The sequence below is a fragment of the Cinclus cinclus genome, chromosome 1 (genome assembly GCF_963662255.1).
Source record: "Cinclus cinclus chromosome 1, bCinCin1.1, whole genome shotgun sequence".
NCBI classification, from domain to species: domain Eukaryota; kingdom Metazoa; phylum Chordata; class Aves; order Passeriformes; family Cinclidae; genus Cinclus; species Cinclus cinclus.
Genome location: NC_085046.1, coordinates 92,742,911 through 92,757,825, shown reverse-complemented (window position 1 = coordinate 92,757,825; position 14,915 = coordinate 92,742,911). Strand labels below are relative to the sequence as shown.

The window sequence follows — 14,915 nt, the reverse complement described above, 5'->3', positions numbered from 1 at the left end:
CTCCTGCTGTCTCACAGCTCAGCAGCTTTGGCACACTCTGCACTAAGTGCGCTGGCACGTGTTGCATTAAATACATTGGCAGATACTGCATCTCCCCAAACTGACTGGTGTGTGCTGTGCGCTCGTCTCCAGGCTCATCCCTTGTGCAGCAAGGACATCTGGCACATTTTCTCTACCACAAAAACAAAAGTTTTATGGCTGAACATCCTTGTTTTGGAAATTAGAGCATTGCGGGGGCCTAATTCCTTTGCTGGGAAAGGAAATGAGTCGGTCGGGTGTGTGCAGCTGGGAAGAGCGAGGAGGAGTGAAGTCTTTGTGTTTGTGGCAGTGTTTTTCCCTCTCTTTACTGAATCACGGCTAAAAACTTAAATCCATCAATACAGGACAGCATGGGACAAAATCTGAAGATCATTCTTAGGCGCAGGTAGAACATAAATAAGGTCTGCCAAAGGTGAGACTATGTGTGCTCACCCTGAGATGGTAACAACACATATTTTGCTGTTTATTAAAGAACATTTATTTCAGATGCTGTCTGATGTAAAACTGGAAAGAGATACAGTTGCTCCCAAGGTAACAACAATAATAAACTAAAGGTTCACAGAGCTTCTAGTTTCTTGGGAAATATGACTACAACACTGCCCTTGGAAAGGAGCACTCAGCCTGACTTGTGTCAGACAGTTCGTGCTCAGCAAGGGGTAGAAGGGCCTGTCAGGAACCCCTCAAAACTCCCTGGAGAGGCACGAAGCAATTGTGGCTAGCACATGGAGTAGAAGAAAGCTGGATCTCCTCAACACTTTCAAAATATTAGTGTGGGTTTTTTTTCTGTCATCCACCTCTGCCCCAAAGGAATGGATTTCTCTTCCTAAAACCCCGTCCTTTGGGTGTCCTATTGCTGCTGCAGATCTCAGGAGTCCTGCTGATTTCTCTGCCAGGGCTCTGACAGTGTTGAGGTGAATGCTGAATTAGCTCTTCAACTTCTATTTTCACCCAAACCCACAGTTTTCCACCTCTGCTTCCTCCCAGCCCTATCAGCAAATATTGCCGTATGAATATTTTACTGCATAATTGCTGTATAGGATATTTTTAACTGTGTTGTTTCCATCTCTCATTCTCCTTTTTTTTTTTTTGTTTTTTTTTGTTTTTTTTTTGTTTCTGCTTATTCCAAGTGCTGCAATTAAAAGGGAGGTAGGAAAACCCCCATATCCATATGTCTGCTTGCAGCACAAGGAGCGTCACTGCCAGCTTCATGTGTCCTTGAATTGAGCTGGTCAGCTGGGCTCTGCTCCAGTGCCTGGGGATGTTGGCAGGGTCAGCACAGCCTCTCAGCCCCTACAGACCCCTCTGTCTGCTGCCAGGCTCATTTCAAGTCCTATCTGTAATCTGCCTGTACAGCCGTCAGAAACACAGCCATGCTCACTGGACAATTTAATGCAAGATTTCTGACAAAGATTTTCATCTTCTTTTACACTGAATGCAATATGAGTGTGTGTAACACTGACCAAGGTTTCTTGTTATGAAGCTACCTGGGAATTTCTTGTTAGGAAGCTACAAGGGAACTCACTTGTCTACCCTGATAAGTTCAGCTGTATAGGAGACTGAATAAAGCCATGCTACATATACAGAAATAGATTATATCTTGTCTGGTAATATATAAACCCAGATTATTTTAACTTTCAAAAAGCCTATGGCAACATTTATTTAAAAATCATTTTAAAGGTAGAGAAAACAATGCTGGGAGCCTCTGTGTGAATATCAAAATGAAGAGACTTCCTTAAGAGTAGGCAAAAAAAAAAAAAAAGAGATCTGAAAAAGAAAAGCAAGCAAGTAACCAAAGTAATCAACCAGTCTGGTGGTAGACTAAGGTCCTCTCTAGGAATGGATTTTAGCTTCTTGTGTCACTTGGTACCTCACAGCAAACCCTGTCTTCCCTCTGTGCTAACCAAGACAACAGCCTGGCTGTTTGAAATCAGAGAGCAATGGAATTTTCCAAAGCACAAAATTTAATGGGTTGTTGCAAAACAAGAATAATTTTTGACCTCTTGCTGAAGAATGGGGGGCTGATGCTTTCTATCAGCAGAGAGCTGTTAACGTGTTGAAAAGATGACGCTGATTCCTTGATGGCAGCGCGAATGAATTAGAATGAGGAAAGGAAAATTGTCATCTTGTACAGAGCACCTCATAATTTTGCTGTCACTTGAAGAGCTAAGATTACTGCCAGCAGCAGATAATACACAGTAAAAGGAACCAAAAGCATCAAGTTGCAGGAAAAAAAAAAGATGAGTGTGTGTGCAGTGAGGCAGGGAAGGAAGAAAGGGCAATAAAAACCTGTTCTGAACACTACATTAACCACTTAGGGGCAGACTGAAGGCTGCTAAATGGATCCTTTCTGTTGAAACAAAGATGAAAAGAATTGAAGAGCTTGTTCCTGACACTGCTTTGTTTTACTGTGCATAATCATAATAATCTGATATATTTTTTGTTTTGAGAAATGGTGTTACAGAAAATGACAGCCAAAGTTGGTGACTGGGGAAAATTCTTCCAAAAATCTCTGATTAAATTAATTATTTCACTGGGGAGGTAACCATTAATTGTTTTCAGAGATCATTTGAGCACTTGAATTTGATGAGAACTGGTGCTCCCATGCTAAAAGCAAACTTCAGGCTGATTGTGAAATAAGTTGTTCTTGTTGTACTAGTTTGTTATGTAAACCATCCAGAGGGGGAACAGAAAGAATACCATTTGACCTATACTGCTGACAGAAGAAGACAGTTTGCAAACTGTGAATATTGCAGCCAGTCATACATTTTTCTATTTGCCATCTTTATGTCCTGCCTTAAATAATGTGGTCTTGTTTCTGCTCCCCTGACTGGGCGGCATCTGTAATTGAGATCAAAATGTGGGCTGGAGATTAGAAACTGCAAATAGTTACTCATAAACTTGTGCTTTGCAGGTCACTGCTCACATTCTGAAGAACTATGTGGGTTCCTGATAGCTAATACATTCAGTTAGTATGTGGTCTTTCCAATGGTGATTTGATGTCATAGAAATGGGAGAGTGGTCTAAAGCATTCACAGCAAGCTAAAAGATCATCTGTAATTTTTCTGGAGCATCTGCTCTTTATGAGTGTGATCTCAGTATCTTGATATATTGATTTAGTTTTGATGTGGATCCTCTCATCTGGATTTCAGTACAGCCCTGCAAAGAGTTGTAACAGCCTGGTTTGTGTGTTGGTCCTGATGGGCAGCTCAGCCCCACACAGCTCCTTGCTCACTCCTACCATGGGTAGAGGGAGAGAGTAGGAGGGGCAAAGTGACAAAAGGTATGGGTTGAGATAAACATAGTTTAATAAGTAAAAAGGGAAAGAAACTAAAAAAGAAACAAACAAGAAGAAAACCCACAAACATGCACACACAAAAGCAATAACAAAAAAAACACCCAAGCAAGACAACTGATGCAAGAAATAGCAACTGCTGTCCTTGAGCCAACTAGCCTGGCCAGTCCCCAAACAACAGCAGCCCTGGCTAACTCCTCCAGTTTTTATTGCTGATCATGATGCTGTATGGTATGGGATGTCCCTTTAGTCACAGAGGTCAGCTCTGCCCCATGTCTGTCCCCTCCAAACCTCCTGCCCACCCCCAGCCCACTCATTGGTGCATCAATGTGAGAAGTAAAAGCAGCTTTGACACTGTGCAAGCACTGCTCAGCAGTAGCTAACACATACCTGCGTTATTATCAATACAATTTTCATCAAAACCCTAAAAGATAACACCATGTAGGCTGCTGCAAAGAAAATTAACTGCCCCAGCCAAAACCAGTAAACCCAGTTAAGTGACTATGAAATGTGGCAATAGGGTGAGCAGAAATGTCTTAGGCTGTTTTTGCTGATGGCATTCCATAGAACTTCAAGGCAGCTTTCCTTCCACAACCTCCTCATATTTGTGGCTTATCTCAGGAATTTTACAAGTGTTTTTCCTTCTACTGTTCTCAAAGTGTTCCTTTGGTGCTGCTGGCTTCAGGTCACTGCCTCTGCAGCAAAATGTCCAGTGATTTCACTTATTGGAGAAGTTCTCTGAGCACCCTTCACCATGCAAGGGAGGAGAGACTGAACATGCTTAGGCTTAATGTAAATTGCAGAAATAAACTGTGCCAGGAACCCCTCTCAGCCCTGGAAAGCAAACATTGCATTAAAAAGCTGCTCCTGGATTTGAGCTGCCAAGTGCCAGCTAGCAAACATCTCTCTGTCACTGCTTAGTGACTAAGGTGCTCCATGGACCCTTTGAAGGCTAAGGGGGTTCATTAGCACAGACACAATCCCCCACATGCTCATCATTCTTATTGCCCAGCAACACAATCATTGAATGGTTTGAGTTGGAAGAGACCTTAAAGATCATCTAGTTCAACTCCCTGCAATGGGCAGAGATGCCACCCACTAGACCAAGTTGCTCCAAGCCTCAACCAGTCTGGCCTTGGGCATTTACAGGGATGGGACATCCACAACTTCTATGGGCAATCTGCTTCAGTCAGTGCCTCACCACCTTCACAGTAAAGAATTTCTTCCTAATATCTGATCTAAACCTACTCTTAGTCTGTTTAAAACCCCTGTCCCTTATCCTACTACAAGTCCACTTTTTACAAAGTCCCTTCCTCTCCAGCTTTCCTGTAAGCTCCCTTTAGGTGCTGAAAGGCTGCTATACAGTCATCCTGGAGTCTTCTCCAGGCTGAACAGCCCCAACTCTCTCAGCCTGTCTTCATAGGAGAGATGCTCTTTTATTTTTACCTCTTTTTTTTTTGCTTATAGGCAGAACACCTAACTGGGATGTGATGTGATACCCTCCATCATTGGTAGACTTCCTTGCAGTACTCCGAGGGCCACAATAAATCAATGGCAAGAACTGTTTATTGCCCATTTAGCAAACCAAAAACTCTCAAAACATTTGGTTCAGTGGTGGCATTTGTCTCCAAATACCAACCCTCTTAGGAATTAAAAATAGGAAAAATTGGAATTAGTAGCCTAAAGATACCATTTTTCACTAAGGCTGAAATGGCCATATGTGGAAGTAAACCTACTCAGAGGAACATAGGCATGTATGCTGATGAAAGGAGGTTGTGTGTGTTGGTGATAATCCTACTGCACAGGATTTTTTTTCAGGTCTGAAGAGTGATGATTTGAATATGAATAATAGCACTTGAAAAAATAATTTTGTCCAAGTCATTGATGAAGTATATCCATCCAGAAAACCTGATGTGATCTCAATGTTACTGTGTTAGTCAACTCTTATGTTAATATCCTGTTATGGACAGACCTGGAAATGGCAATCTCATTTTGCCAGTAAATTCCTATTACATTACAGTACCATGTCTGATGCTGTTTTATATTAGGGACATGCAGCTAAGACATTCTTGCAGCTTATTAACATTGCTTTCCCTGCTTGCTAATTCCTCTGTATTTTATTTGTAAAACTTTCATAAGCTGTCCAGAATCTGTGTTCCTTATTTTATTTTACAAAACATCTAGAACAACTCAAGCACTCTGGAAATGGAAAGTAGAGCTCTCTAAAGATCTCATCCTCACAGGGAGTTCTCATGAATCTAGAGATAACTGTGGATTTGCATGGTAGGTGCAAAGATGAGCAAACTCCTTTGTGTCAGCTCCTCTGCAGGAAGAAGTCTGTGCAAAGGGAGAAGTACCATACCAAATGTTACTGCTACAACACACATCGGAGTTCAGGTCTCGTGTGTGAAAGGAGACTCCTGCATGTTCTACCCACATTCCAAACTTTACCCCAAAGTGGCTGCAATTCAAAAGGTTAATAGCTCGGTGTAGCTAGAAATCTGGTTTTGGATTTCAAATTCACATGTAATTGCTGCCAGTGTTCTCTTTAGTCACTATATATTCCAGATATATGTATATATACTATTTTATATATATATATCCCATATATTTATTCCATATATATATATATATACACACGCTATATTTTTTCTGGTCCCAAAGCAGTATACTCCAAGATAACATTTCCTACACATTTCTCACCCTTTGTCCCCTGTCTCTCAGGCTATCACAGTGTGAGCTGGAGAGTTATGTGTCTCACTATTTAGGCTTAGCATGCTCTCTTAAAGGCTCTTGACACACCATATGGTCAATGACCTCTCCAGAATGTGCTGCTTCTGAGAATGCTTTTTGAGATTTAAAGAACATATTTTTTTTTGCAGCAGAGGTTGCTAGGTTGAACACAAGGTATTGGTATTGATGGAAATGCTGTTAGTAGTTTCTGCAAGGGGAGAAGTAAGAATAATAAAGGCTGAGAGAGAAGCTCAAACTAGTGAAAAGAAGAGAGAATCATGCTCAGTTTGAAATTTAGGTCAGAACTACTTCAGATTTATTTGTATACAGATTCATTCCATCCACTTCACTGCTACAAAGCAAATCTGTCTTCTTCAGTAATCTCAGCCAGTACAAATAAGGTCTGTGAAGTTTCACCACCTCGATTACAGGTACTAGCTAATATCACAGGGCTGGAAACCAATCAGGAAGTGTTGATTGATTAAGCTGGAGTCAATGGTAAGAAAAAGAGGCTTGCTAAGACATCTGACATTATCAAATTCTCCAGTAGAGGAGAGATGACATTTCACATACCCTAAAGATGGTGGAACTTGCCTTAGTAACAGGTGCCCCAAGTAGCTGCAATGCTCACATACCTGTTTTAAAAGCTTTAAAATGTTAAGTTTCCATTCAGTATCTTGCTCAGTGTATTCCACATATTGTTAGTAATGCCTTGTACAGAATGGAGGAAAACAGGATGTCAGGATAGACAGTTTGTTTAGGAATGATCTGCTTTTGCCCCTAGTTCATCTCAAGTTATAAAAATTCTAAGTGTCTAAGTGTGATGGGATATGCAAAGGACTATGCTTTCATGAGAGAGAGCTAAGTAGCAGAAGCAAATGAGTTCTTTAGCAACAGTGATCCTAGTTTTACATAAATATGCCTGCTAAAACTGTTTGAAGCAAGAGGAATATAGAAATACATGATAAAATAATCATAGAATTCAGGTTGGAAAAGACCTCCAAGATCATGGAGTCCACCTGTTAATGCAGCACTGCCCAGTCCACCACTAGATTGTGTCCCTAAATGCCACAGCTACACATCTTTTAAATATCTCCAGGGAGGGTGATTTCATCACTTCCCTGGGCAGTCTGTTCTAGTTCTTGACAACCCTTTCAGTGAAGGAATTTTACCTAATATTCCATCTGAACCTCCTCTTGCCCAAGACAAGCTTCAGCTATCACATCAGCCACCAGTTCCTCCTCTGCTTAAAAACAAACTGCCCAGCGTGTACATTCCCTAGTTGCCTCCCTTGCCAGCTCTGTCTTCCCCACACTCCAGGACCATCCTAGCTTATTTTCTTTTTGCTGTGTTTCCAGCAGACATCTGGTAAGTTGAAGTCTGCCACAAGTACAAGAGACAGTGATTCTGAGACTTCTCCCAGCTGCTTACAGGATATTTCATCCACCTTTTCATCCTGGCTGTATGGTCTATAACAGGCTCCCACCAGGATATCTGCCTAGTTGATCTTCCTCCTGATTCTTACCCATAAACACTCAACCCTATGATCACCTTCTCTAAGCTCCAGACAATCAAAACTCACTAATATACAGGGCTACCCCACCACCTCTCCTTCCTTGCCTATTCTTTCTGAAGAGCTTGTAGCCATCCACTGCAGCACTCTGTTTGTGCAAGTCATGCTGCCATGTTTCTGTGGTGGAAATTTGTCATAGTTTTCTTGCTGCACTGTGGCTTCCAGTTCCTCCTCTTTAGTTTATTGCCTGTGTTGCATGCACTGGTGTAGATGTACCTCAGCTGGGTTATTGGTCCTGCCACCTTCATGGAGGGAGAAGCCCTATTTCCTACCTGACCATTTGCAGGCACTTTTGTGGTTTCTAACACATCAATGAAACTTGCATGGATCCCCATCCTCTATCTCCACTGAGACAACAGATGAGGACCTCGATAGTGCTCTGTCCTTCAAACGCTGGCATGCTCCTCCCAGACTTATCTCCAGTGAGCCTGACTTTAACCCCTTCCCCCTCCAAACACAGTGGAGTAACCAGAATATTTCTGAATAATTTATTTCATTTTAAGATTTTTCATGAGGCATCAGCTGCTCTTCCCAAGTATCTTCTTAACACTACCATCAAAGTATGCCTTATCAAAACATACATCTTTACTGCTGCATTTATATTCACCCTATTTAAAATCAAGACAAAATACTTTTTTTTTTGAGTGCAAGGTACTGAAACAATCATAGGAGCATACAGAGAAAAGGGTTTGAAAAGACTCAGTCACAGATAACTACAGGAGACTACTTACAAAGTCTGTCATTTCTTTTACCAAACTAGGACAGATGTAGGACACACATTTCTCCCTAGGAATTTTGTCTCAACTGGTGAAATGCAAAGAAGGCACCCAATCATCCAGCAATATAAGACATATTTATCGTCGTGCAATTAGCTAGCTACTTGTTTTCTGCTCTTTTCCTAACTAAAGGTCCTTGTCAAAAGATCCCCAAGTCCTGGAATTTCCAAACATAGGTTTTAAAACATGTTATCGATGTGAAGGGCCTAAATATCACATTTAATTTTATCACCGCACATAAACAATGAACAGAAAGATATATATTTGGTAGAAATTTTAACAAATAAACAACTGGGGAGATCCCAAAACTGGAAGTGCCGTAAATTATTTTTAGGTTGAGTGGAAATAAAGCTGGCATGGATGTGCAGATTTCATTAACAACTGGGCTCAGAAATAATTGGAAGCATGTGTCTTAATTGTGCTTCATGTGCTTCCATAGAGTGCCAGATAAGCTGCTTTTTGCTCTTCAAAATGCCCATAATAATTGCAGTGGTCGAAAAGAAATACTTCCTTAAATGACACTGCTCTTGGAAACACCTGGCTGGCTGGTACTGTAGGTACATGAGCCAGTATGGCCCTGTTCTGTCTGCCTTCAAACAGGACAGGAAACAGAACCTATGGGATTGCACAGGCATATCTGGGAAAGAGTTCACCCCTTTGGATTTGTAAGAAATGCAAATGGGAAACCTGGGTCATTTATACCTACAACTGTTTTTTATGAGACATTCAGCTTTTACTTCAGGCTGCAAGGCAGCTTCACAAGTCAGATTGGATCACCTGGTTTCTCCCACCTTGATGCAGCAGGATGACTCCAGGGTGTAACTTGAATGTCAGTCAGAGACATGCTGTTGGCACCTGAAATCTTTTCACTGGCTTCAGCAGGATCATTCCTGATGTTGATAGCATCATTCTACTGCTTCTCAGGAAAAAAAAAAAATAAATTCTTCAGTGCTAAAGCCATTACACGAGGGCCAGAGATGTTACCAGGGAGGACATGCAACACTTGAGACTATAAATACCCTGCCTTATGACAGTGTACACAACTTGGCAACCACTCATATTGACACCTGCATTATCTGCAGGAGATGACAGGATTTAGGCTGAGAAGGAGGACAAGGGCAGCAGACAGGCAGGGAAACAGGAATATGTTATATTGTATGTCAGTACATCTTGTGAGGTGCCATGATAATATAGACCTGCAAGAGGTGGAGCCAAAAGTCCATCAAAAGTTACTTAGTGCAATTAATGCTTAATCTGATGCATAAAGGCTACAGTTCTGAGGATGGACATTTCCTCTCCACAACCCTTTCTGTGCCAATGTCTCACTGATCAATGTCTCTTCTGAAGCTCTTAGTTCCTCCCTCCCTGCTCTATTACTGTCAGTTAAATACAATCTCTGGATGCTGCAACATCCCCTGCAGCCATCTAACCCACACATGATCCAGCCCACCACTCGCGTCAGCATTTCTGTCATACCAGGAGCTACAACAACTCGAGCACCCTTTGGAGAAAAAGTGTCTTCAGCAAAACCGCACACATCTCATTCTTTTGGCAGACAAATCAGTTATCCTTTGAAAGACTTTTAAAATAATTTCAAAGATCTTCTGCTGTGGTAGAAGACCATGTAGCCTCTTTCCATCTCCATGTGCCTGCTGCACTTAAAGGAGATTGCATTGAGGTGGAACAGTCTCTTCTACTGTGCCCTACAGTGAGAGTTCTAAAGAAAATGGTCTTAAGGTGAGACAGGGGAGATTCAGATTAGATATTAGAACAAAATTTTCATTGTTAAAATGGTCAGACTTCAGATTAGGCTGGCCAGGGACGTGGTGGACTCACCATCCCTGGAGGTGTTTAAGAGGCATCTGGATCTGGTGCTAGGTGGTGTGGTTCTGTGGTTTAGGAGTTTCAGTGCTAGTGCTGGGCTGACAGGTGGGCTTGATGATCTTAAAGGTCTCTTCCTACCCTGGTGATTCTGTGACTCTAGTGGAGTGTGATCCTAGCTAGGGCACCTATGTTGTGATCATTTGCATCAGTGCCCCTAAAGTGAGGCCCTGCACACATAGCCAGGACTGCTTGGGAGCAGCCAGGACATGAAGTGCACCTGAGAGTTAGGGGAATGCCACTGAGATGAGACAAGAAACCCATCTGCATCTGATTCTGTTGTTGCAGTTTAAATTGAGCATCTCTGTTCTCCTCAGCTGTGCCAATGTGCCTTTATTGGTGGGCAAGGAGGGATAAAAGACAATTAAAATTCAGTTACTGAAATGATGAAAATCCCCTTTCTGTCCCCCTTCACTAAATCTGGTTACAAGACAGTAAAACAACTTCTCACACTGGCACAACACAGAAAGTGGTAAACAGCCACAAGTGGATATGGATGACTTGTCACAGGGGGCTGAACTTCTTCAAGCATCCTTGCCAGTAGGAAAGATGCCAGTGATACCTGCATCCCTGCTGAACTGGCTACTGGAGAGTAAGGGCCAACAGGAAAGGATGAAAATCACACCTTCTTACAAAGCCAGCAAACTCTCCATGGTGAGGCTTTGCCTGTAAACTGCAGAGCTGAGTTTCTGGAGACTCTGGGAGTTAAATGTTTGGGATCTCTGGGATGGTGTTCCAGTCCTGTCTGCACTGGGACATGGACTCTTGGGATTAGAAGCACCCTTGTTTTGACAGGCCAGAGTGACAGTGTGATAGTGTCAATACCTCGGCATTACTGTAGTAGGAGGAGCAGGAGCAGCAGCCTGCCTGAGCAATCATGTTCTGCCTCCTGACAAGGGAACGAGGAATGGGAAATGATGCATTTTGCTGATTGAACCTAGTCTTGGCAGCACTAATCCACCTGAGTTTAGTCTGTACCTTCCCTACCTTGAACCAGGTCCAGTCTCCTAAGCACCAAAACAGGAATTACACAGTATCCTTGGCAGTGCTACTCCATTAACTTCTAGAGCTGCTAATTAAAAAACACAAAACAAAACAAAAAAATCCTTGCCTGCTGCCATAATTCATTCTTCTTCTTCTTTTTTTTTTTTTTCTTTACACAACCTGGGCTCACTGAATGTGTCTGCTCATGGTAGGAAACTAGGGTGGAGGAGGTTGGTAGCAGTATTCCAGCAGAATGCTACAGGCAGACAGGCAGGCAGGCAAGCATAGAAGGAGCTCATCATTTTTGCAGGTGATGCATGCTGAGAGGCCTGTGGATGTCTGGCAGCAGCCAAAGAGGGAAGGTCCATGCTTCAAATACTGTGTCGGAAACAAGACAGTGGTGTAGTAGCATAAGAAACTGTTATGGTTAAGAGGTCATAGATCCAAAAATATATATTTGTTGTAGAGCAGGTGAATAGTAATAGAATCCAAGTTATCTTTCTAGACATTTTAGCTGAAGACAGGGAATTAGACTCACTACATAAGTAACTATATGAAATTATAATTTATATGGCTTTTCTTATGCAGACTTGATAGCCTAACTTTTCCCTTCTGGGTATTTAAAAATATAAGAAATTATATACATATATATATAAATTTATTTAATCTTTTTGCTGCCAAAACAAAGAATCTGGGCCCAGGGATGGAAGTAAGCCTTTATGTATCCCGTGAGCAAGAAATCGAGAAATCAGTTTTCTGCTGAGCCACAAGGAAAAATTTCAGAAAAGGAAGGAAGAGGTCAGCAGGTATTCTGTGTCCATCATAAAAGGATGCAGCTACAGTAAGGAAAAGAGAGCAGAGGAGAAAAGGAATACAGTGCATTTTATTGAGATATATATATATTCATCTCCAGGTAAGACTGATTGACATTGCTGTATATTAAAAGCACACAGGTTACTTTATTATTTTACTAATATATTCCCTTAGTGTTTATTTTCTTTAAAGGACGTGTTTAATCTTTGCATGTAAACAGCAAACTGTAGAGACTGCAAATCATATCCCTCTCGGTAGTAATGATATCTGTGTTGGTAAAATCATTTCTGACATAAATTAGAGATCTGGTTGATACCAAGAGAAAACATGATACATCTATGTGACAAGTGACACCAATTTCAAAGTGGTCATATTTCTTCTAAAGACCATGGTATACAGTAGTCTGTGACACACAGGAGTGCAGCAGTGTGGTACAGCAAATAACTCTTATTGGATTCACATCGCTGCTCTCACTGAATGCATTTCAGATTTCTTAATTAGACATAAATGACTTTGATGTGCCAGATCCACCACACACTTGTACAGCACTTGAAATATGAGGTTTATGCAGTAATCCACCCCTTTAGGATGGAGGGCGACCAATCACAGTCCTGCTGCAGTGAAAACGGTCCTTTCACTGAAAGCAGGCATCATTACCAGAAGCAAGCCAACGAATTCCCAGGGCTGATGAACCTCTTCCTTTGCTCTCATCCAATAAGCATCTTCCTGTGCCTATATTTATGAGTGCAATGAGGCAGCTCACGTGCTGTGTTCCTATAATGTGGCTTTTAACGCATGACAAAAATCCTCAATGGCAAAGTGCAACAAGCAAAAACGCTGCAACTTGTGGATTTTAATTTGGTCCTCAGAAAGGAGGCACGTTTAGTTCCCTCCAACATAGCACAGGCTCAGCAACAGCGAGGCTCCCTGCACGAGGAGTTTGCTAAGCCTTCTCTAGCCATGGCGTTATCTCACAACAGGTGTCGAGACAGCCGCCGTCCCCATGGAGATGAGGTGACGGAGCGAGGGAGAGGCAGATGAGTTCTGGACTAAAGGTTAGCCTCTTCCAGCTCTCGAAGTGATCCAGCTTTTCTGGAAAAGAATTGGGCAATCCCTTTCCCGGGCGGCCAGGATAGACGTGACGATGACAACCACCCCCTTCGTACCATAAACCCGTTTTAATGAACCCAGAGGAGAACTCCCGCGGGGCGCAGGCTGAGGGTGCAGCTGCGGAAGGCACGGTCTGTTGGGGAGATCGGCGCTGCCGCCACCGCCGCATGTGGTACCTGGGTGCCGCGGCCGGGCCGGTGCAGCCCGCGGCCGCCAGCAGATGGCCCCCGCCGCAGCGCCGGTCGGCGGGATCGGCCGAAGGAGGGGCCGGCGTCGCCGCGCTAAATCTCCGAGCCCCCTGCCCTCCTCCTCCTCCCTCGCCGCGATGGCTTCCTAAGGGCGATGCTCCCGGCAGCTACCGCCACCATTTCCCGCTCTGTCGCCGGGTGCTCGGTGGGCGCGGGCGGCTCCCGGCGGCTCCCGCGCGGCTCGGGGACCGGGTCGGGGCCCTGGTGCCAGCCCTCCCGGGGCGGGGGCAGCCGCCGCCTCCCGCCGGTGCCGGGCGGGGGAGCCGGGCGGCGCGAAGGCGGGAACGGGAGAGCCGCCGGTGCGGGGGCCGCCGTGAGCCCGGAGCGTCGCGCCTGACGGCCGCCTGCGGGCCATCCATCCCTCCTTGGAAATGCCCTTCCCGGCCGCGCCGGCAGCCGGGGCCGGCATGTAGGGCGGGGGGAGTGGGCTCCGCGGGGGCGGGAGAAGCCCCTTCCCTCCCTCCCTGCACTCGCAGCCGCACACACACACGGCGCTCCGCAGCGGGGCGAGGCGCACGGCCGGCCCTCCTCCTCCTCCTCCTCCTTCCCCCCCCCCGCCCGCTGGGTGCATGCCCGCCTCTCCCGGCGCAGACACGGCGCGCCGCTGAAGCAGCCCCGCCGCCGGGCACCCCCGGGCGCCGGGCAGCGCCACCGCCATGGCCGAGGAAAGCTCCGACGTCCCCAAAGAGTTGATCGGTAAGGGACGGGGCATGGCGGCGGGGATGGGGGGTGTGGAGTCCCGGGGGAAGGCGCTGCGGGGGCAAGTTTGGAGGCCGCCGTGCGCGGGATGCAGGGCTGCCGGAGACGGGGCTGGGGGGAACGCGGGGCTGGGTCCGTGGAGCAGGGGAAGCGCCGCGGGGGCTGGCCGGGGAGCCCGGGGGGGCTCCGCGCGGGGCTGGAGGGACTCGGAGGAGCCGGCGGGGGGCGGCGAGGCCGCGTTGCTGCGTGCGGGAATGGGCGGGCGGGGGCTGCGGGGCTGCGGCGGGCGGCGGGGAGGCGGCCGCGGGCAGAGACCGAGCCCTCGGGAGCCGCGGCGGGGCACGGTGTGTGTCCCCTCTCCGGAGGGGTCTGTCCGGGATGCCGGCAGGCTGCGAGCTCTGGCAGACGCGCTGGCCCCCCGCACCGCCGCCCGCCCGGGGCACGTCCTCGGAGCGCCTCAGCCTGGCGAGCTGCGGCTACACTCGGTGCTTTTTTATTTATCCCCCCGGGCCTTGTGTAGCTTTAGTCTCGTTTTCCTCTGTACGTAGGGTGTTTGTAATTAAAGTTCTATGGCCCCATGCACGCGAGCCCCCATCCTACATGGTATACCCTTGGGAATTCGGTCCCAGGTAATGGTGAGGACCCTGAAAATGCTGTCACCACTTTTGGGGAGCTTCCACTAAATGGATCGTTGTCGCGGCGTGTGTGTAACCAGTGCCGTTTAGGGATAACCGGTCTGATGCTCCAGCCCCTCAGCTACCTTGTTC

The 14,915-nt window shown here is 45.5% G+C and overlaps 1 protein-coding gene across 1 annotated transcript in view; it reads left to right on the top strand.

The window, feature by feature from the left end:
* Positions 1–14,105: 14,105 nt before the first annotated feature.
* The window catches only part of CARMIL1 (capping protein regulator and myosin 1 linker 1), a 191,067-nt gene continuing 190,257 nt past the window's right edge, over positions 14,106–14,915 (top strand). Inside the window, exon 1 of the mRNA XM_062487400.1 lies at positions 14,106–14,145. Within this exon, the coding sequence (XP_062343384.1) occupies positions 14,106–14,145 (40 nt within the window). The remainder of the gene's footprint in view (positions 14,146–14,915) is intronic.